This window comes from Cetorhinus maximus, chromosome 19 (genome assembly GCF_964194155.1).
Source record: "Cetorhinus maximus chromosome 19, sCetMax3.hap1.1, whole genome shotgun sequence".
In the NCBI taxonomy this organism is placed as follows: domain Eukaryota; kingdom Metazoa; phylum Chordata; class Chondrichthyes; order Lamniformes; family Cetorhinidae; genus Cetorhinus; species Cetorhinus maximus.
Window position 1 is genome coordinate 59296302 of NC_135897.1, and position 24342 is coordinate 59320643.

At 42.1% G+C, this 24342-nt stretch overlaps 1 protein-coding gene across 5 annotated transcripts in view; it reads right to left on the reverse strand.

The window, feature by feature from the left end:
• The window catches only part of LOC144693823 (polyamine-transporting ATPase 13A3-like), a 176470-nt gene that overhangs the window by 77806 nt on the left and 74322 nt on the right, over positions 1-24342 (reverse strand). For 3 of the 5 annotated variants that reach the window (XM_078563890.1, XM_078563889.1, XM_078563887.1), the window contains exons 13-18: positions 23699-23760; positions 22778-22928; positions 20103-20222; positions 17504-17672; positions 17028-17148; positions 13112-13236 (exon numbers count right to left, since the gene is read on the reverse strand). In XM_078563890.1, the coding sequence (XP_078420016.1) occupies positions 13112-13236; positions 17028-17148; positions 17504-17672; positions 20103-20222; positions 22778-22928; positions 23699-23760 (748 nt within the window). Of the gene's footprint in view, positions 1-13111; positions 13237-17027; positions 17149-17503; positions 17673-17746; positions 17765-20102; positions 20223-22777; positions 22929-23698; positions 23761-24342 lie in introns of all 5 variants that reach the window. The other 2 variants (XM_078563886.1, XM_078563888.1) reach the window with 2 other exon arrangements.

Consider the following 24342-nt stretch of genomic DNA (forward strand, 5'->3'; position numbering starts at 1 on the left):
CATCTCTACCCTCATGATACCTGTACAATACACATCATCAAGCTGTGCGTAGACCCTCGGTACACAAACATCAAGTGTCACTACGTGCTGAGGTTCTAACTGTTCCTGGTGTTGCGAAGGATGGGTCTGGCCACACTGTCACGGAACGTTCCAAGTAGCTATGACTGTGCTGTACCACCTGTCCCTCATGGAAAAATTTATGCAGAGAAACACCTTTGACCACAAGTCCATCAGGCAGTGGTCGGCACATAAAGTCTTAGAGGCCCAGCAAAAAAAGGAGATGGTGGATCCTGTTGGATGGTTCCCCAAGCAGACTGTCAAAATCATTTGGCAGAATGCCTCATAGCCAGAACTTTCCAACAAGCACCAGGATATAGCTTGGCTGGTGGTGAGAAAGGCCCTCCCTGTCAGATCCTTCCAACACACCAGGAGCCTCACCCCCTCTGCACATTGCCCTTGAGGTGGCTGTGGTGGGAACAAGACCGTTGTTCACCTCCTTGTGGATTGTGCCTTTGCAAAGAAGGTCTGGAGAGAGATGCAGTGGTTTCTGTCGAGGTTCATCCCGAGCAGTTCTGTGACATAGGACTCTGTGCTCTATGGGCTGTTCCCAGGGACACACACCGAGACAAACATCAACTGCAGCTGGAGGATCATCAACTCGGTGAAAGACGCTCTTTGGTCTGCCCGAATCTTGTTGGTCTTCCAGTGCAAAGAGTTGTCCCCGACCGAGTGTTACAGACTGGCACATTCCAAGGTCCAGGACAACATGCTGAAGGACGCACTAAAGCTTGGGGCAGCCGCTGTCTAAGACCTTTCTGCCATCGTGCACCGAGGGGCAGGGAAAGGTATAGACCCCTCAGGCTGTACGGCTCACAATAAATGTCTGCATTGAATACTAATTGTATTATAATTGTATTGAAGCACCTCAGAGTGCAACATGATGTATGTTGATAACTCCAATACCATTGCACTGTCTGTCTGCAATGACCATATTGAAATGATTGTAATATTCATTGATTGTATTTAAGCACCTCGTGATCCATGTGTAAAATTTGAATCTGATTACACTTTTTGTGAGGGCCATTTACAAATGTTTTATAATGTTCTTTCAGATATTTTATGAATAAAGCATATTTTTCAAAAAAAAGCATCCATTTTACATTATGAATTAGAACATGAATTATTTAAATCAATTTTCTAAATGCTCGCATCTGAAATGCAATCAATTAACTGCACTGAAGTTCCATCTGATGTCACCCACAATGACTCAGAATGTCTAAGAGCACTGTAGAAAAGTTTAGCTTTAATGATTATTTACAATTAGTTTGTAGTTTATTTATGTGTATATTAATCAATCAATCCAATATGATATTCTGCTTAATTGTAGTCAATGCAGGATACTAGTATATCACGTGTCTAGCTCTTTGACAAGTGAGAAACACCACATGGCTACAAGCCATGTAAAGCTTTACTTTAATGGTTTAATTACAGGACAAATGCTGTAAGACCCACTGCTTGATCTTTATGGTTTCATCACAGAGCAAGTGCTGGGAAGCCAGTCAAGGTTAAGTAGTCCAACTATGGAGCCAACATACTCGCTGGTAAAACTTATCAGTGGTATTCATACCTATGACTTAGCAGGGAGCTGGAAAGGCTTATTGTGTAAAGGAAACAACATTCAGCCTTATGTCCTAAATTAACGTAGTTTTTAACTTGTAATGCTTTAAAAGAGGAATCACTTTCCTTAATAGTATGGAACCATCTTTGCAGTTATGGACAGGGAGAGAGGCAAAATGAACTTTATTTTTCTTGCTGTCTGTCCATACACAGACGTGTTTAGGTGTTTAACTTTTGACGTAGGCTGTGGCGTGTTTCCCCAAACCTTCTGGGAATAAAATGAAGTCAATTTTAAAGTGACTCGCAGCAAACTCTCTTTCGGGTTAAATCAGAAGTGTTATTCATACATTCAAACCTGGGGGATCATTGTCGCAACTACAAACACAAGCATACAAGGAGGACATAGGAAAGAAAAGTTTTACAAGAGGAGTAACTTAAAACAAAAAGCAAAGATATGGATGTTAATTCACATGAATGTCAGAGTCCAGTGAGGGTTCCTTCACATAGGAGTTAAAGTTCAGGTGGGTTCAGCTAGCTGAAAGCAAGAGTTGCCGAATTCCTTCAAAGTTGGTGATGGCGCAGCAAGACGAGGTTGGTATCCAGACGCTTGGTCCACTTTAGAGGCGATGGCAGGAATCTTCCAGAGAGCCAGGCTTCGAGGGGATTTAGATTTGAGGCAGGCTTTGTTGTGTCAGCCTGAAGTCCTGCTTTGGTGTTGACAGGCTGGATGTTAAACAGCAGACTGCCTGGCAGTTTAGAAATGTAACATCAAAGCTTCCCAAAGGCCAGAGAAGCTTAGGTCATGTGATGCTGCCCATTGATGAGTCAGTTTCAGGTAAACAATCAGTTTCCATGACTCTGGTCTAAATCCATTGTTAATCTGAGGATATAGATGGTGGTTATTAGGGCCTCCGCAGGTGTAACGAGTTTCGATGGCTCTCTCTTTATTGTAAATCCAGGCTGGAGAGAAAGATTTTCTGCTGCTCCCTTGTTTCGTTGATTGTAATGGGTCCACAGAACAATAGGTGTGAGATTCCACAAGGATAAGAGTTGAGCTTTGAGAATTTCCAGAACTGTAGCCAACTTGCAAATCATATGACCTGCAGCAGCCATGTTTTTGGTCCAGCAAAGCCCATTTTTAAATAAACAGGAAATAAGGTTGATTTAAACAGTTTATGATCTCTTTCATGTTTTATGGACATGACAAAGTTTAGAATTAAGTTCTGTAATCAATTTTTGTAACTATGTAGTTCTCTTGACTTTTATTACTTAGGAACATGTATTAATTTAATGCACCATTCTATATTGTATAAGTTTATCTTGCTACCTCAACTTCAACAAACCAATCATCTCCATGCACCGATTTTATATGTACTTTATACAGATCTTAAGAATGCAGTAACTTTGTAATTTCTATATTAGTTTAAGGCCACTCATACTCTTTTACTATATTTAATTAACTTGTACCAAGCAGTGGCAAATACTACAAAAACCTATACTAGCAAAGCAGCTCCTGTAACCAAAATATATTGATGGGTATCTGCTCTAATTGAAATTCTGCAGCATGTCTTTACATCAGTTAGACATTTGGAACGATGAGTCTAAATGTTAATCATTAGTGCTTGACATAACATGCTTTCTTATCTCAAATAAGCGGACAAAGGAAATATCTTAAGGCACCCCACTATCTCAGTAGAAAGTCATAAAATTTAATGAAATAACAGGAAAGCTATAATGAAGGGGACAATCCCACCAGTAACTGACACATTAGAGGGCCAGTCAGGAGACAACAGGAAATGACATCAATGGGTGATCATCACCCTTAAGAAACCATTAAGAAACTGACCACGCATCACTTAAACCAATCAGGGGCCAATCATGCACTGCCTAAGCCAGAGTTCAGGAACATCACTGATCATGCACATGTGTTCTGGCTTGGAAAGAATTAAAAAGCACCAGCTCTGAGCTGTCTGAAACTAAAGACAAGCAATTGCTTCCCAGCTGGGAGCAGAAGACCACAGGACAAAGAGAGCAAGTGAGAGGACTAGACCAAGAGCAAGCATGAGAGACGGCCATGTGTTGCCTTGTGTCCTAGGCTGAATTGGGAAGCAAGAACTGCTTTGAGCCATTTAAAGTCATTGTCTAGCTTTTAAGTATTACTTTTATTGCTTATTAAACGTTTCCCAAGTTACATCATTAGATTGTCTCGGATTGCCTGAATGGTTAAAGTCTCAAAAGGACAAATTAGTATTGAGTGAGTGCAAACCCACGGATATAGAGGTTATAAGAACCCCTAAAAACTTACAGCACATGTTAGGCCCTCTGATATTTTGATGTTTGATACTAAGTATGAAATGAAATGTTCCATTCCCCCATATTGGTATCTCCCCACTTTAAACAACAAAGAAATTTAGCCAACAAGAAAAATCACAAATGACACTAAACACATATGGTAATTTAAAATTACTTAAAATGTAATGTACAAACATAATATAGCATAGGTAACAGGAGATGTTTTAACTCATGTGACATCAATATTTCCTAGTCGGTCTAATGGAAGATTGTTGTTTATCTACAAAGTTAACATGTAAGGAAATTTAAAAATAAATCTCTTTTGCTTGACCAAAGAACAGTGGTAAAGAAATAATAATTTGCAAGATCAGATGAGATGGGAGAAAGGAGTAATACAGAACCAGAAGCAGGCCGTTCAGTCCCTCCAGCCTGTTTCACCATTCAATGAGGTCAAGGCTGGCCTGTATCTTAATCCATTCATCTACCTTGACTAACAAAACCTTGGCTAACAAAAATCTATAAATTTCAGATTTAAAACTAATAATTGGGCAACCAGCTTTTGTTGGGGCGGGGGGGGGGGGGGGGGCGCGGGTGGGAAGAGTTCACTTTTCTATCCTCTTCTGCGTGAAGAAAAGCTTCCCAACTTCACTTCTGAATGCCATGGTTCTGATTTGCACTCCCATGTCTGAAACTATCCCACCCCCTCCAACAGCAGAAAAAAATTGGGTAGAATTTAATGTTGCCCGTCGCGGCAGGAACCATGGCAGCCGGGCACATTTAATTGTGGCAGAGGCCTTGCGACAGTCTTCCAGTGGCGGGAAAACCTCCCCTGATTAAGTCAGAGGGTAGAAAGGGCCGATGCGGGATTCCTGGCTGTCAGTGCTGGATGTCACTTAAGCTCATTAATGAGCCAACTGACACACATTAACCCTGAGTGCACCACAATTCAGTGTGGCTCAGGGATTAAATGGAAGCGCACAGCTTTCCCACATCTCCCAAAGGCTACCCGGGAAACCCAGGTAGGTTTGCCAGCAGCCTCCCGGGGAAGGACCCTCGCTATCAGGCACTCTGCACCCGTTCGAGGGACCAGTGCTGCTGAAAGACACCTCTCACCCTTCCCTTAGACCCCACTGTCTCCTCCTCCTACAACCCTCCAAGCTATGATCCCCATCCCATGCTCACTCACCTTTGGTTAGGGGTCCCTTGTCAGCCCTGGGCCTTTGATAGCTGCATTGCCAACAGCTGCCACCGCTCCCAATGGTGCTGACAGCAATGAGAAGCTGCCATCCTCTAATTGGCCGGTTGCTCACGGGGTCCTGAATCCTGGGGAAAGCCTGGAGGTGGTCACTTTAATTCATGAAGGACACTTAATACCATCGGGCCTCCCCATAGAACTGGTGGGGATTCCCCTCTGGCTCTCCAACCAGTGGGCAAGATCCCTGTCAAGCTGATTAAACCCTGCCCTCTGTGTACCCTATCAATTCCTTTGAAATCTTAAAACATCAGTCTAATTACCTCTTAGCTTTCTATATTACCTCTTAGCTTTCTATATTAAGAGTAATGTAATCAAATCAAAATGCTTCTGTCATGTTAGTATGAAGATAATTGTATTACTAAATCAAACTATTTCATGGCTTAACCTTGACAACAAATGCAATGTGGTAACTGAAGTCAAGTGCTGGAAATGTATCGCAAAATTCTAAGTTCAACATATCCTATTTTCACTAAATTTCATGTGGAATAGGAATGCAACAGCATGAAATGGAAGTAGTAAAATCAGGGAAATAATGCATAGATAGGAAATTAACTGAAACCAAATAAAGATTGAGTGTAAGAAAGTAACAGATAACTGAAACTGAAAAGTAATTGTTCAGATCAAAGACCACTTTAAAATTTAGTCTTTTATAATGGTTTATGAAGGGGAGACAATTCACAATAGTGGTACATCTCTACTCAAAGACATAGATTTCACTGGGAGACTAGAAATCAGGCCATAATCCATAGGATCTGGACCACTCAGTACTGAAGTTTCTGAAGTTCCTATTTTTTCATGGGATGTTGGCATGCTGGCAAGGCCAGCATTTGTTGTCCATCCCCAAGTGCCCTGAGGTGGTGATGGCAAGCCGCCTTCTTGAACCACTGCAGTCCTTGGTATACCTGAGTGGCTGGCTAGGCCTTTTCAGAGGGCAGTTAAGAGACAACCACATTGCTGAGAGTCTAGGCCAGACCGGTAAGGGCAGCAGCTTTCCTTCCCTAAAGGACATTAGTGAATCAGATGGGTTTTTACAACAATTGAATATAGTTTCATGGTCACCATCACAGAAAATAACTTTCAATTAATTGAATTTAATTTCCACCAGCTGCCGTGGCGGGATTTGAACTCTCCTGGGCTTCTGGATTACTAGACCAGAATTTTATGTCTTGGGTGCAGGCACACGCCTGACCCAAATGGACGTGAAATAGCGAGAGATGCGTCAGGTGAGTGTTCTGACATCAATTTGCAGATTTTGCAAGTCTGTGCCACGAAAGCAATCTTCAGGCCACTTCAGCCCACTTTTAATGAAACCTCATCAAAGGGCGGGATAAAACAGGTCTGCAGCATTGCCATTGTGAGTAGTGAGGAGTTTAGGAGATAGCTTGCTACTGGTTGCATATTTGAACTTGACAGCATCATCTCTATTCAGAGCTTCAATATTAGCATTGCTAGGCTTCATTTCAGGACTCATTGATGTCTCCTAGGCCCTCGGAGAATTTTGATCGTGTGGACCCTTCCAGGCACCAGGAGGCCTTCTATTACCCTGGTAATGGGGGTTGTGCTCTACACTGGTGGCACTTCCTTCGAGGAGGAAGAGAGGGGTAGAAGGGAGAGGAGGCCAGGTGTCCCAATTCAGCTTCCAGGGGAGCTACCTGCAGGAGGAGAGGCACAGGCACAAGGGGCACAGGACCAGCAGGTAGTCCAAGGTGGAAGGGGCTGCAGAAGACACGACTATCCTAATGCCAGTGTTTACAGGTGGCGATGCAGCTATCTCAATATGTCCGAGATGCGTTGCCGAAAGCGGCTCTGCCTCCCCAGGGAGACTGTGGCCTCCATTTGTCAGATGATCGGGCCTGTGGGTGGACACCCCATGCCAGCGGCTCTGAAGGTCACAATGGCCCTCAATTTCTATGCCTCTGGCTCTTTCCAAGGCTCAGTGGGGGATCTTTGTGGCGTGTCCCAATCAGCTGTCCACAGTTGTGTCAAGCTGGTGACAGAAGCTCTGTTCAGGCAGGTAATGACATTTATTCATTTCCGTACGGACGAGGCCAGCCAGGCTGAGCGAGCCAGAGGGTTTGCAACAATTTCTGGGTTCCCCCACATGCAGGATACAATCACACATGTAGCCATCAAGGCACCAGCGGGTCAGTCGGGTGCCTTTGTTAACAGGAAGAGCTTCCACTCAATGAACGTCCAGATAGTTTGTGACCACAAGACGCAGATTTTGCAAGTCTGTGCAAGGTACCCTGGCAGCTCCCATGATGCTTACATCCTCAGACACTCTCAGGTGCCAAGGCTGTTCACTGTTTCAGCTCGACTGGATGGATGGCTGCTGGGTGACAAGGGCTATCCCTTGAAAAGTTGGCTTCTGACGTACCTCCACTAGCCAAGAACAGAGGCAGAGCAGCGTTAGAATGGGAGTCATGTCTCCACAAGGGCGGTGATCGAGAGGACCATAGGTCTTCTGAAGATGCGCTTCCGATGTCTGGATTGTTCAGGGGTAGCACTACAATACTCCCCAGAACAAGTGTCACTGATAGTGGTTGCATGCTGCGCTCTCCATGATCTGGCTCTGGCAAGGGAGGGACCCACTGGAGGAAGAGGATCTTGAGGAAGCTCCATAGGCCACAGATGATGAATCAATGGTGAGTCAGAAGAGGAGCCCGTTGAGGGATATGGTGAGGACATGGAGGCAGGCCTCTGGATCCTTCATTGAGGCAGGGACGCCTTGATCTGACGCTCCTTCAGCTAGGCTGCCAAAGATCTGCTTCCGCCTCGTGCCAGGGATGACGCCTTCATCCTGGATGTTTGAAATGACCCTTTCCTTTGAACCCAAAGTCCACTCAGTGCCTGCGCAATAAAGTTTAAAGCCACTCACGTCCTGCATTAGATACTGGCATGCCATGCACCTACAAAAACAAGTGAAGCATGCTCAGGCCATTAAGGCAAAAGCAATATTTATACCATGTTGGCGCTCATCAAATGAATATAACAATATATGGTGTTAATGGTCACACCAGTAAACAGATTAGCAAAACATGGCAGAACAGAAGGCCTCCATGCCTAATATAAACAGGTGGAACCAAACTCAACATTTTATTCATTCTTAAACTTCAAGGGAAAAGAATCTTGAGAGTAAAGACACTTTAGTTAGCTTTGCTTCATTAACCGATGGCTGAATGATTAGACCAAAGATTTAATTTCACCAGAGTTTAACTTACTACAATAAGTTAACTGAGAAATTATTCAAATTTTCTGTTCTAACAAATAGAAGCACGCCTGTACAAAAGGGATTTGTAATGTTTTAGTGTCAGAATGGAGAATATGGCAACTAAGGAAAGAAATGAAGGAGGAATTATTCAAAGAAAAAACAGAATTTCTGCCACACCTCCAGCAAGAGGCATGGCAGCAGAATGAGAGCCGCACTGAGAAAATTCTTGATCTTTGGAATTCACCAAGGGTACAGTAGCATTTTGGTATATTACTGGAGTAGTTATCCAGGGGAGATCAGCTGATGTTTCCAGCTGCTCGTAAGGCCATTGTTCCAGTCTCCTGGACAGACTCCAAAGAATCTCTCCTGACAGCCTTCAGGGAGCTGCCTCTGCCAGTTTTAAAGCACCCGCCGTGTCGCCATTGAACCTGGCGCCAGACAGGCTCTCGCCTGGCTGTTCCTGACCATTGAGAGGGTGCATTTCACACTGGGCAGACCTTAATTGGCCATCCAGCATGAAATCACATTTGCAACGCGACAACGGCGGAGCGGATTCCACATCTGCTTCCACCAACTTGGCGCATATGCCAAGCGTGAAATTCAGGCCCTCGTCTAGTGATATTACCATTCTGACACTATCTCCTGCTTGTTTGGGAGTCAGGTCCTCCGTCTCATGGGAGCTGATAGCAGTGGAAGCATGTGAAACATCAACATTTCTAAAACAAAAACAGAATTACCTGGAAAAACTCAGCAGGTCTGGCAGCATCGGCGGAGAAGAAATCAGTTAATGTTTCGAGCCTTCATGGCCCTTCGGCAGAACTCAGTTCTGCCGAAGGGCCATGAAGGCTCGAAACGTTAACTGATTTCTTCTCCGCTGATGCTGCCAGACCTGCTGAGTTTTTCCAGGTAATTCTGTTTTTGTTTTGGATTTCCAACATCCGCAGTAGCTTTTAGCTTTTTGTTTTTATCAACATTTCTAATGTGTGCAGAACCTTTTGGAACTCTGTGTCAACTCCCTTACATAACTTCACAGACTCGTCACCATTTTGTTTAATATGTCCACTTCTATGACAAAAGATAACACACATAAAACCTGAACAAGTCCTGACAACAAAACCTAAAACAGCAGTTACTGGAGGTGAAACAGTGAACAGTAGAGACTTGTCCTTTACATCACCAGCTACAGCAAAACAAAATATAATCAATTAGAGTACATACAGTTTACATACCATGCTTCATCTAAACTTCTCAATGTCACTCCTCCATACACAACAATTGGAGGGGACAATAGCAACTGCTCTCCTACACGTATTTTGGTCATAAGCCAATCAGCTATTCAGGAACCTGGGAAACCACAAGGACCACTGCCCCCGAATAAAGAGAACAAAGCTTGCTGAACGTATCCACTGGAGAACAAGGGAAACAAGCAGACCAGCATTGCTTATGCCATGAACTTAAAGACAGCACACTTCTTTATGTGACTGAAGCTCCAGGAATATATCCCAAACTGAATGTTTGATAGCTGAACAACATTAAAAAACAAGCATTTTGGGTCAAAAGAGTTTCTCTTGAAAACAGAATAATGCTTCAGCCACAAATCCATTCCTTAGAATGCTTTTCCCAAGAAGGTCTTTGATCCCATATTAAGTGTGATAGACATTGTCTCAAGTGGTAGGAATCAGCAGCATCAGGCCCACAGTGACATAGCGTTCACCTCTACCTATGTACTCTGCAAATGACTCATGTCACATCCTCTCCTGTGGTTGTAGGTTTATCAGTTTATATATTCAGCCAAATGGCTGAAACTAATTGTAAGGTTGGATGTGGAAGGCTATAAGGGAATAAAAATCCACCAGAAAATAGTTGGTAATAAAAATGAAAAGTAGAAAGTTCAATTTGCTCATGCTAAAATAGATTTATCTAAGTAGAATATACGGAAACAGTGAAGTACAGTAAGATACATAAGAAACACAAATAAAAAAATCCCTATATCCAGATTAATTTATGGAAGAAACACTTGGTTTCAAAGATAATCTACTCCAGACAAAGAAAGGTAGCTTCCTCATTTTAATTCTAACCATTTAAAATCAGAATGAAATAAAATTGAAATTTCCCAATCTGGTTACGGTCCTACATATTAACTAGGGAATCTCTCATGACATTGAACAGCATAAATCAGAAAATATGGTAACTCTCTTACTTTTCTCTGATGCCTTTTGCTTTGCTGTTTTACTTCATCTCTCTTCTTCCCAATTCCCTTCATACACCCTTGCTGCCATCACTCCCTTGACCTACCTATTCAATTCAAGTATCTTCTTCCCCTTGCTACACTGTCACTCCCCATAGCTAGCCCTCCAACCACATTCCTCACTTGCAGTCACTCCCCCAAAAGTGAGTGATGAGACTTATACCACAGAACTAAACTTTCCTCCTTGTAGCACAACCGAAAAAACACACCACAGGTATACTTTACACTGCCCTTTAAGTAGACATTCAATTCTCCCACAACCAATCCAAGGTAATTCTTAGCTCCCGAGGTTTACTTTTCCTTTCTCAGCCTGGGAACTTCAACACATAAGGAGGTAAGAAATAGGACCATGAGTAGGCCATTCGGCCCTTCAAGCCTGCTCCATCATTCAATAACATCATGGCTGATGTGATTGTGGCCATCACTCCAATTTCTACCTTGCCCCCTTAACCCTTGACTCACTTGTCAAACAAAAATCTGCCTAACTCAGACTTGAATATATTCAATGTTCCAGCCTCCACTGCTCACTGGAGGTGAGAATTCTAAACAATAATAACCCTCAAAGAAGAAATTCCTCCTCATCTCCATCTTAAATGGGAGACTCCTCATCTTGAAACAGCACCCCCCCACCCCACGTTCTAGATTCCCCAATGAAGAGGAAACATTCTCTTAACATCTATCCTGTCAAGCCCCCTCAGAATCTTACATGTTTCAATAAGATCACATATCATTCTTCTAAACTCCAATGAATATCGGCACAACCTGCTCAATCTTTCCTCATAAGGCAACCCCTTCATCCCAGGAATCAGCCTAGTGAATCTTCTCTGAACTGCCTCCAATGCAAGTATGTCCCTCCTTAAGTAAGGTGACAAAATCTGCACACACTACTCCAAGTGTGATCTCTCCAATGCCCTGTAGAGTTATAGCAAGACTTCCCTACTTTTATACTCAATCTCCCTTACAATAAAGGCCAAATTTCTATTCACCTTCTTAATTACTTGATGTACCTGCATGCTAACCTTTTGCGATTCATGTACGAAGACACCAAGGTCTGTCTGTACTGCAGCATTCTGCAGTCTCTCCCCATTTAAATAATACTCTGCTTTTCTATTCTTTCTGTCAAAGTGGACAACCTAACATTTCCCCACATTATACTCCAAATTTTTGCTAACTTACTTAACCTATCCATATCCCTTTGCAGATTCTTTGTATCCTCCTCACAACTTGCTTTCCAAACTATCTTCTATCAGCAGCAAATTTGGCTATACTACAGTCGGTCCCTCATCCAGGTCATTAATATTGATCATAAATAGTTGAGGCCCCAGCACTGATCCCTGTGGCACTCCACTAGTTACAGTTTGCCAACCTGAAATTGACCCATTCTTCCTGACTGTTTCCTGTTTGTTAACCAGTCCTCCATTCATGCTAACATATCATCCCCAATACCATATGCTTCTATTTTATGTAGGAACCATTTATATGGCACCTAATTAAATGCCTTTTGGAACAGCATGACTGCTGCAACCTGACATTCTCCACACTTTTCTTAGACTTTGGAAACTTAGTCTATCCACTGTTAACACCAGGCTGTTGCCATTAGCTTCAAATGTAAACACCTTTTACCTTCCTGCCAGTAAAATAATCTAGCCCCCTTTAATTTCCCAAACCACCCAGGTTTGCTGTCAGGCAGACTTCCAAACAGGTCACATGACCCTGTTGGAGGTGGTAGGACCTTAGGGGAGGGGGGGGTTGGGGTCAGACCTTACAGCTGGGATCTCGGGTGGGTTGGGGGTCAGAGTTCAGGGGAGGGGGTCGGGTCGGTTTTTGTTGGGGGGGGGGGCAGGCCTGCAGAGGGGTTTGTAGGTGGGAGAGGTGTTGGGTCAGGTCTGGTCAGGGGTGGTGGGGAGGTCAGTTGGGTAGGGGTTATCGAGCCTGCAAGGGGGCAGGGGGAGTGGTAGTGTGGGCAGGCCGGGGGTGAAGGTGGGGGGGACAGTGTGGGCAAGCCGATGGTTGGCCAGAAGGGGGGGGTGTCCATGCCAGTGGGGGGAATCCCATGAGGGGGTCGATGGCTGCTTAGTCAGCGGGCTGGGGTAGTCGGGATTGCAGGGGGAGTCCTGTGGGGGTTCGGGTGTGTGGATGTTTCTCTGTTTTTTTTGGGGGCGGGGGGGGTGTCAGTTTGGGTCTTCACAATAGTTACACAGAAGTTAGAAGAGGTTTTAATTCCCCCTCCCCTCTCCCCCCAATTTGATACTAGAGAGCTCGGGTTACGGCCCATTCTGTTCTCTGTAGTCACTTGGAACTTGAAGGTCATGGCACTTATTTTGTAGATTATTGCCATTATGGTAGTAATACTGTGCGACTGCTATTATAAAAGACAGCACTTGGTCAGTTTCAAAGGGGTTTTAAAATTCTATAAAGCAATTATTAAAATCCTGGCAAGATGTAAAATACATGCACAATTGCAGCTGCAGGAAATAAAAGACGTTACCTGTAACCATAACTGTGCGAATATTAGCTTTTCTGAGTTCTCCAAGGACATTAGATGAGTCAGGCTTTAGCTTGTTTTGCATAATAATAAACCCCATGAATTCCATGTTGCTTTCAATGACATCCCTGTAAAGTGCAAAGTTCTTAAGTATTCAATTTCACAATGCATTACTGCTACAATGCAAATGCCACGTAAAACGCAGTAGCCACAGAAAAGGATAGAAGTTGTCTATAGTGAACAAAGTTTAAGTAATACAGGAACACTTCCCACCATGCAAAATTATAGAGAAAATAAAATAGCATTTATAAAACAAGTAATGCTAAAGAGAGTTGGCAGACAGATCAGCCTTTCTGTTAAATTTAAAAGTAATCAATCAGATGCAGAGAAATTCCAAACAATTAATAATAAAATGACTCGTTTTAAAATAGCTTATATCATTTAATCAAACTGTACAGCTGACAACTGGCATCACAAATTACTAACTGGGTTATTTTTATTCACCACTTTTTGAATAAAAATGCTTTAAGTACTGTAAAGCTCTGGAAAGTGGATTTATTAAACATATCACTTATAAAATGTAGTCAATAGCCGGAAGCTTCCTGGATCGCATTTATGTAGACCTGGTACCGGTTTTAGAGCTGATCTAGCCGTTTGGAATTTACACCTAGGGCAGAATTTTTCGCTAGGCGTGCGGGCGCCCACCTGACACACTCGTGTGTAAAATAGCGCGCAATGACGTCAGGTGAGCGTCCCGACGTCATCGCATACTTGCGCGATATTTCGGCTGGCGGGCGCCAGAGCCGTGCCCGCCATTAATTAAGAGGCTAGTTAAGACCATTAAAAAGTCAACTGACGCCAATTTTTCGTTGCCTGTGCGATTTTGTGCTCATCACACAGGCAAAACGGGCAGGCAGCCAGCTGACCATTTCAAAAACCTCATGCAAGGCCGGGATGAAATTTCCGAGATTAATTTATAAAAAGATAAAAATGTTTGGACACAAATTTAAGCATCTATATGTTTAGGTGACTCATTCTGATATGTGGGCATTTTTTCCAGGTTTTAAAATCTGTTTTTATTAAATTTAAATTCTTCAGCCCCCTGGGGCAGTTCTCTGCCTTCAGGTAGCTTTCATTCCGCACTCCCCCGCACCCTCGCTGACTTCAGCACTCGCCCTCCTCCCGCCCCCACCCCGGCAGCACTGAGCCTTTCAGCGCACCTTTCATGCTGGCTGGCCGTTAATTGGCCAGCCAGCATGAAATCGCGGTCGGGAGCAAATCGTGGGCGGCGGCCCATTTCCCAGCCACTCCCGGGACCACCGATCGCGGCCACCCGCCGACCTGAAAATTCTACCCCTAGATTTTTTGTGGAGTTTATTTCCTTGGGCCACAAAATAAAATCTTGCATCAAATTGCTGCAAATTTAGCAAGATTATGTTGCAATCTAATTGCTATATGCTAAATGGCTGCACAGAAGCTTAAATTTATAAAAACAAAAAACTACTGCGGATGCTGGAAATCCAAAACAAAAACAGAATTACCTGGAAAAACTCAGCAGGTCTGGCAGCATCGGTGGAGAAGAAAAGAGTTGACGTTTCGAGTCCACATGACCCTTCAACAGAACTGAGTGTAGTTAGAAGAGGGGTGAAATATAAGCTGGTTTAAGGTGGGGGGCGGAGGGAGAGAAGTTGAGGTCTTAAACTCCCTCCCCCCATCCCCACCCTGTTTCTTCCCCCTCCCTTTTGTTTTTTTCAATAATTTATATAGATTTTTCTTTTCCCACCTATTTCCATTATTTTTAAATCTACAACTAATACCTTGTCAGTCTTTCCACCCCACCCCCACTAGAGCTGTACCTTGAGTGTCCTGCCATCCATTCTTAATTAGCACTTTTCTTAGATAATATCACCACCTTCAACACCTCTTTGATCCTTTTGTCTGTGACATCTTTTGATTATCTGCTCCTATCACTGCTTGCTTGTCCCTACAACCACCCCATCCTCAACTTCTCTCCCCCCGCCCCCCACCGTAAACCAGCTTATATTTCACCGCTCTCCTAACTACACTCAGTTCTGCTGAAGGGTCATGTGGACTCGAAACGTCAACTCTTTTCTTCTCCACCGATGCTGCCAGACCTGCTGAGTTTTTCCAGGTAATTCTGTTTTAGCTTAAATTTATAGTTGTTTCAATCATGTTGTAATACAGCTGATCAAAATTATACACCTGCATATTAACATTTTTACTTCATTGTATTTTAAATAAAACTTGCCAATAAATTAAACTTTGTTATTCGCTATGCTTGTCCTTTATAAGTACAATTATTTCAGAAAGTACAAATGTGAATTTTTAAATTTGAACCGGTTTGCAAGGCTTCGTACACCAAAAGTTGTATTTATATAATGCCAAAGTGTTTCACAGAGACATTATAAAATAAAATAAGACACCGAGGCACATAAGGAGTTTTTAAGGCAGATGACCAAAAGCTTGTTCAATGAAGTATATTTTAAGGAGTGTCTTAAAGGAGGAAAGTGAGGTAGAGATGCAAGAGGCTTAGGATGAGAATTCCAGGGCCTAGGGCCAAGGCAACTGAAGGTAGGGTCACCAATGGTGGAGCAATTATAATCAGGGATGCTCACAAGGCCAAAGTTAGAGAAGTGCAGACATTTCAGAGTGTTCTAGGGCTAGAGGAGGCCACAGAGATAGGGAGGAAACAGATATAACCACCTTTCCAACAAGGAAGAAAAATTACAAGGGGAGGATCCACAATCCGTGGTTAGCTAAAAAAGTTAAAGATAATATCAAACTTAAAGAAAAAGCATATATTTGTACAAAGATAGGTCGGAAGATTGGACAGACTATAAAAAACAGCAAAGAATGACTAAAAGATTAATAAGGAGTGAAAAATTGGAGTATGAGAGAAAGCCACCTAGAAATATAAAAACAGATAGTGAGAGTTTCTATAGATATTTGAAAAAGAAGAGAGTGAACAAAGTGAGTGTTGGTCCTATAGAAAGTGAATCTGGGGAATTAATAGTGAATAATAAGGAGATGGCAGATGAATTGAACAAGTATTTTGCCTCAGGCTTCACAGTAAGGGATACAAGTAACATCCCAGAAATAGCTTTAAATCAGGTATTGAAAGGGAGGGGGAACTCAAGAAAGTTACATTCAGCAAGGAAGTGGGACTGAGCAAATTGTTGCAGCTGCAGGCTAACAAGTCTCATAGCTGAGAAATCCAGTTACTCATTCAGCCTCATCGGGCCCTGCTATGCCTAAATTTGCACATTGCAATGTTTTGATGTAAAACTAGCATAAATCTGTTATCTACAAATTTCCACAGGAACAAAGGGCACAACTCCATTCTGATGCCATGATGATGCTAAAATATTGCAGAAGATTTTGGGCTTCTAATTCAGGCAAGTGGTTGGGACGGCAAAGGAGGGGCAGCACATGCCCTTTTAATAAAGCTTAATTTGCACCTAATTCTTGATTCACTTCGAAATTTCTGCTCCCTATATTTTTTGTCATCCACAAAAAAAGACCCCAGGAAATACAGAATAGCACAATCACCCTGATGTTGTGCACAGATGTTGAGTCTTTTATGAAAGCAAGTTAAAATTATTTTTTTGATCCTAGGATGCATAATTCTGCAACAGATATGAGATTGCCAGGACATGTTCCTGCAGATCCCTGGTAGTGACCTCCTGTCACCCGAAGTCTCTCCCACACCTGGCAGATGGACAAGAGACCAAATCAGAATATGGAAATTATGCTGTGGAACTAGAATCTCACCAGGTGTCGCCAGCTGTTTCTGTGCTGCATAACTCTATGACTACGTGCATGTGTCGCTTGCCCTAACCATGCCCACATGCCAATCTCAGTTTGGGATGCTACATGAACCAGAATTTAATTCTATTACCTGCTGACATTCTGCACTTTGTGCCAAGTTAGTTTAGATCCTAATTTCCTATGGGCAAGTGCTATGACTCTGAAACCTTGGTTTGTATAAATCTTCAATACTTCAGAAAAACTTTTGGGAACTGAAAAATAAAGAACAGAAAACCATCATATGGGCATCAAATAACTCTAAACTCAAATAGTTTGCAACTACAATGTAAAACCTAAAACATAAGCCTGAGTATACTCCTATCAATTTCCGCCCTCCATTAATTTAATTGTGTATTATCCAATTTAAAATAAAATGGGTTAACATTCACATTAAGATAAAGCAAAGAGGAACTTTACAGGAACAAGTTAAATGTTTGTACAGTAATTTCTACTCCTACAGATGTCAGGGAAGTATTCTATCAAAACATTTATTTCAGTTTAGATCCATTTAAAATATATGGCAACAGCTCATGAAAAGGAAATGGCAAATAGTCCATGGTACTTTACCTGTCTCTGCCTTGCATAAGTTAGCAACCATCTCAGGTGCGCCTTTTAAGTAAGCATCCATATGTTTTTCACCCAGCACTCTGGCTATGACACTCATTCGTTGCAAAGCAGAAGAAAATGGAAACTGCCTTACAATACCTATTTCATATGATGCCTGCACAGAAATAATGTGAATAAGTATTCAGTGTAGTGACTGTTTTTGAATAAAAAGAGATTTGAGAATCTTTCAAAAATTGTACTTACTGGGAGATCATACATTTCCTGTAAAAAAAAACAGAAAGTTAAGTAGATTACATTGCATTTTTCCATTTAAAAACATAACGAAATACTGGTTAAAATTATACTGCTAATGTTACAGTGAAGAATCACATTCAAAGCGTGCTTTACAGAATACATAACTGCGCAGGATCTGCTGTATACTTTAAGCCTAATGTTTTAACATTGTAAAATGTTTTTTGTATGGTATTTCTCATGAAAGATCTATCCCACAACTTACAATTAATTAATAGAAGTTAAATAGCAAAACCATTGCATTAAGATATCTAAACCCAAGTTGTTTAGGTTTTCCATCCACGGTCGTTGACAGGGCCCTCAACCGTGTCCGGCCCATATCCCGCGCATCCTCCCTCACGCCTTCTCCTCCTTCCCAGAAACATGATAGGGTCCTCCTTGTCCTCACTTATCACCCCACCAGCCTCCGCATTCAAAGGATCATCCTCCGCCATTTCCGCCAACTCCAGCATGATGCCACCACCAAACACATCTTCCCTTCACCCCCCCTGACGGCATTCCGTAGGGATCGTTCCCTCCGGGACACCCTGGTCCACTCCTCCATCACCCCCTACTCCTCAACCCCCACTTATGGCACCTCCCCATGCCCACGCAGAAGATGCAACACCTGCCTCTTCACTTCCTCTCTCCTCACCGTCCAAGGGCCCAAACACTCCTTTCAAGTGAAGCAGCATTTCACTTGCATTTCCCCTAACTTAGTCTACTGCATTCGTTGCTCCCAATGCGGTCTCCTCTACATTGGAGAGACCAAACGCAAACTGGGCGACCGTTTTGTGGAACACCTGCGGTCTGTCCGCAAGAAAGACCCAAACCTCCCTGTCGCTTGCCATTTTAACACTCCACCCTGTTCTCTTGCCCACATGTCTGTCCTTGGCTTGCTGCATTGTTCCAGTGAAGCCCAACACAAACTGGAGGAACAGCACATCATCTTCCGACTAGGCACTTTACAGCCTTCCGGGCTGAATATTGAATTCAACAACTTTAGATCTTAAACTCCCCCTCCCCCCATCCCCACCCCGTTTCTTCCCCCCACCCCCCTTTTTTTTTCAATAATTTATATAGATTCTTCTTTCCCCACCTATTTCCATTATTTTTAAATCTAAAACTAAAACCTTGTTAGTCTGTCCACCCCACCCCCACTAGAGCTGTACTTTGAGTATCCTGTCTTCCATTCTTAATTAGCACTTTTCTTAGACAAATATCACCACCTTCAACACCTCTTTGATCCTTTTGTCTGTGACATCTTTTGATTATCTGCTCCTATCATGGCTTGCTTATCTCCACAATCACCACACCCTCAACTTCTCTCTTTCCCCCCCGCACCCCCCCCCCCCCCCCCCCCCGCCACCCCCCCACCTTAAACCAGTTTATATTTCTCCTTTCTCCTAACTATGCTTCAGTTCTGCCGAAGGGCCATGAAGGCTCGAAACGTTAACTGATTTCTTCTCCGCCGATGCTGCCAGACCTGCTGAGTTTTTCCAGGTAATTCTGTTTTTGTTTTGGATTTCCAGCATCCGCAGTAGCTTTTAGCTTTTTGTTTTTATCTCTTTGTTTAGACTTAGAATTGGTACATGCAGAGGTTGGGAGACAGAAGGTGCTGAGCAATAAGGCTTTGAGGAAAGACAATGGGAGGTTGGAAAGGTGACAGGAAGAGGGAGAACGGAGTGGGGAAGGGCAAGCGGGTGGGGAAGGGTGAGCGGCGGGGAGGGGAGGGCGAGCGGCGGGGAGGGCGAGCGGCGGGGGAGAGAGAGGGGTAGAGAGAGCGCAGGAGAGAGAGCTGGAAATGGGTAACATTGGTCTTGGTGGTAAGTCGGATTTATGACTCATAGCTCAACTCTGGGATAAATGTCGGAGACACTATAGAAAATTTCTTCCAGTGACTAAGAACGGAAGATGTAGTCAGCAACAAAGCAATAGACTTTGAAGTGAGACCAAAAATAATTGGCTCTGCTCTTCACCATGTTGAGCTGATATGGTTCCTTATCTGCATCTGCAGAATATAGATATTACTGCTTGTCGATTTTTTGGCTTTTATCAATGTAGTAGGTGACATGTTCCAGCCCATAATAAATGTGTACTTCCTGCCTGCCAAGTTGGAGGCTTAGGAGGCCAATTAGCACTTGAGAAATGGACACTGCTTGACCAAATTTCTATGCTAATATTCTCTGTAGTCTTTTTTTAAATTATTCTGAGAACTGAATGAAAGTGCACACTACAATAAGCACAGGAATTTATAGGATTAGGAAAGACAACCATGGACCATCTTGTCAATCATGGTTAATGTCATTTAAAGCTGCCTTAAAAATAGTACCAATTCATGATCCATCATTGTCTCGTGTTCAAGGAGAAGCTGTTTCGAAGGTCGAACTACAGTGGGCATGATTTGATTATGTAAAGCAGTCTCTTCTTCAGTTGCTTCCTCAAGAACCTTTAATATAAAATAATAATAAACAGTATTAAGGTTACCCATACTCTGACCTTTATGCCACGCTCAGCACCTTCTTTACTCTTCACCACTACCATTAACACTCCCTTTGTCTTGTGGCCATGACATCTTTGTCAATCCCTCCTTAGCTGTCACCTATCATTGACCTTCTATCTCGTTCCACCTGCTCCATCCCCTCTTAAACAGTATAAAACTCATCATAATTCTACTCTTTAGCGCTGAAGAGTCATACGGACTTGAAACGTTAACACTGTTTCTCTCCACAGATGCTGCCAGTCCTGCTGAGTTTTTCCAGCATTTTCTGTTTTCATTTACAATTAATTAAGGTTCTGAAACCTACAATAGGAACATAAATTTATCATGCCAAACTAAACACTGGCTCCAATTTTGCAGTCAGTAGCAAACAAATGGTGCCAGCCATTCATTACACATACACTTGCCCAGACATTTTGTGAGCTTTTACACTGTGAATTGCCATGAATAGAGATCCAAAACAGTGCTGTGCTCTCTACAAGAGATCTGGGACCTGCATGAAAAGGGTAACTAATGTTCTGCTTCCTTGACCAATTGGAATTATTGAGTTTAAACCAAGAAGTGCAAGTTAGAACATTTAATTCAATGCTAAATCATGAATAGAAATCCAAATAAAGAGATGGAAAAAAAGATGGGAATAAGAGGATCAAAGAGAAAAGAAAAAGTAAAGAGAACATAAATTTTTTAAAACCCTTACCAATAATTAAACCTGAAAGATGGAGACTCCATACATTCAAAAGTAAATTTTCAATGCTAGAGGTTGTTTGGCAGCAATTAAGACATATCACGCCATTAAAAATTCACTTACACTTGAATGGATATACCCTAACTTTTCCAGAAGAGCACATGAAATAGGAGGAGTAGACCATATATGGTCCTTCGAGCCTGCTCCACCATTCAATACGATCATGGCTGACCTTGGGCTTCAACTCTGCTTCCCTGCCCATTTCCCATATCCCTTGATTGCCTGAGAAACCAAAAATCTGTCTATCCCAGCCTTAAATGTATTAAATGATGGAGCACCCACAACCCTCTGGGGCAGAGGATTCCAAAGATTCACAACCCTTTGAGTGAAGTAAGTTCCCCTCATCTCAGTTCTAAATGACCCACCCCTTATCCTGAGACTGTGCCCCCACGTTTTAGATACCCCGACCAGCGGAAACAATCTCTCAGCGTCTACCTTTTCATCCACTTCAGAATCTTATATGTTTCAACGAGGTCGCCTCTCATTCTTCTAAACTCCAGAGAAAATAGACCCAATTTGCTCAGCCTATGATAGGACAACCCCCTCATCCCAGGGATCAATTTACTGAACCTTCAATGTACCGCTGTAATGCAGGTATATCTTCTTTAAATGCAAAGACCAAAACTGCACAGTACTCCAGATGTGGTCTCACCAAAACCCTGCACAACTCTAGCAAGACGTCTTTATTCCTGTACTCCAATCCCCTTGCAATAAATGCTAACATTTACCTTCCTAATTGCTTCCTATACCAGTACGTTAACTTCTTGTGTTCCTTGTATGAGCACATCCAAACCTCTTTGAACATCTACATTTACAATTTTCTCACCTTTTAAAAATTATTCAGCTCTTCTTTTGACCAAAGTGAATAACTTTACACTTCCCTACACTGTAATCCATCTGCCATCTTGTTGCTCATTCACTTAACCCATCTATATTTCTTTACAGCCTCTCTGTGTCCTCCCCACAGCTTACTTTTCCACCTAGCTTTGTATCATCCGCAACCTTAGATATATTACTCCCTGTCTCCTCATCTAAGTCATTAATATAGATTGTAAATAGCTGACGCTCCAGCACTGGCCTTTGTGGTACTCCACTATTCACTACCTGCCAACTTGAATAAGTCCCATTTATGCCCACTCTCTGCTTCCTTAACCAATCGATGCTAATATTTTGCCTCCAACTCCATGCGTACTTATCTTGCTTATTAACTTTTTGTGTGGCACCTTACTGAAAGCCTTTTGGAAATCCAGGTATACAACATCTACTGGTTCCCAATTATCTACCTTACTAGTTACATCTGGCGTATTTAGTGGGTATCTGGTGAACAAGTACCACTTCACACCCCATCATGTATTTGAATGCCGAGCCTCTCAACTAGTAGTGCAACATCTGGAAAAACAGTGCACCTTGGACAGCAACTTTCTGATTTAAGTGCTTAAGTGACTGTTCAACACGCTCCTTAATATGGAGCGCTGATAACCTCTTACATTGGCCTGGACTTTGCAGTAAAAGTGACTAAGTCAACTCACTTTTTCATCCTAATTAATGTCAACAATATGTATTCAAAAAATATCAGCTAATAAAAAGCCAAAGACCTTTTCTCATACATCTTGATAAAATACCTCCTTAGCAACATTCTTCAACAAGCACAAACACAGTTCAATATATTTTAAATGGCTCAATTCAGTTTGCTGCTAAGCCAGACATCACAGTTTGCAGTCTAAAGGTTCCGCTTAGTTGCTGAATAAATAAGACTCACCCAACCAGTTTCTTCAAACATCTTTAAATCCAACGGATCACCAGATAATTTCCCATCAATTTTAGTAAGTGTGTGGCAGGTTGCCATGCAAGCCATAAACCGTGACTTCACCAAGCTCTCCTTACAAATGCTTAGCTCCGACGGCAAAAAACTAAACATAGAACAAAACATGCATGAAGTCTCTTTGGTGTTTTTCAATTACTTCAACATGGAAGATTTTACAAATAAACTAAAAACTAATTTTCGGAATCTGGTTAAAAAGTTGCTAAAATGACTGTAATGAAGACATAAGCATGTTATCCATACTGTGATCATTACTAACTAAATTGACTTAAGTAATGCTGCAGTGCCATTAAAACACCGCATGTTGATGGGTAGTGAAAAATCTTCTCAGCCTCAATCTAACTATCTCAACAGAAACATCAAAGTTGAACTAAATATTTGTATTATTCAGATCCAACTTTGAGCTATATATTTTTTAAAAATGTTCTTATTGTTAATTTTGCCGACAAAGAATCACATCCAATGATTTGACCAAGTTCACTTCCAAAGTTGGAATCTATTTCAAGCATTTAGGGATGCTGAGATAGCCAAACAAACCCGATAATGTTTTTGCTTCCACTCAACACAGTGCTAGAGAAGGCACAAATTGGTAGATCAAGTAGAAAAAGTAAACAAAAGTGAAGAACCAAGGAGAGAATGAGGTCGAAAAAACCATTTAAAAAAAGTCTGTTTCTGTGAACGTTGTGTACAACTGTTAGCATCTTAGATCTGATTCACAAATAACAGACCACCTTTCAAATGTCAACTGCACTCTCAACATTTGACTGAAATTCATAAACTGTGCCTACGCAATTAGAGTAATACTTTTTGTATTATAAAAAGCTTAGATAGCATGTGTACAATTATGATGTTCCAGACCTATTATCTTCCACTCTTTGAATTCCCCAAATATCCAGGCCTTCTTCAGTAAGCGTTCCAGTCTAAAGACAAGAAAGGTTAAAACTTTTAGAAACTGAAACGATATTTAACAAAAACCTATAACACAACTATTGCTATGCAACATCACATTGTAAAACATAGCTGACTCTGTGGCTAGATGCTTTAATCTTCTTGTGGGTTATTATTTAGCTTCAACATTGAACTTGATTTTCAAAGTACAAGAGTATTCCGATAATAATGGAAAATGCCGGAAATACACAGCAGATGAGTGAACAGAGAAAAGACAGGTTGACTTTTCCAGATGCATAATCTTCAATAAAACCGTTAGGAACTAGAGAGAGTTTTAAGTAAGTTATATGTGTATTTGTGTATGTTGGAATAAGCTACAGCTTTAAGTTTAAGCTTTAAGTTTAATTTATATATTATGTGAGTGTGTTAAGAATGGGGGAACCTGGGCTTTAGACACTTTAGAATGTTGCCTGCAAGTCTGCGGGTTTGTTTGTATACCTGCTCTTTAATGAGGTTTTATGGCCCTTAGAGTAGCGTAGAGATTTAAAACAAAGTATAAAAGAACTGCTGCTGTCTCACAAAACAGGACCCACAGAGACAGGGCAAAACAGAAA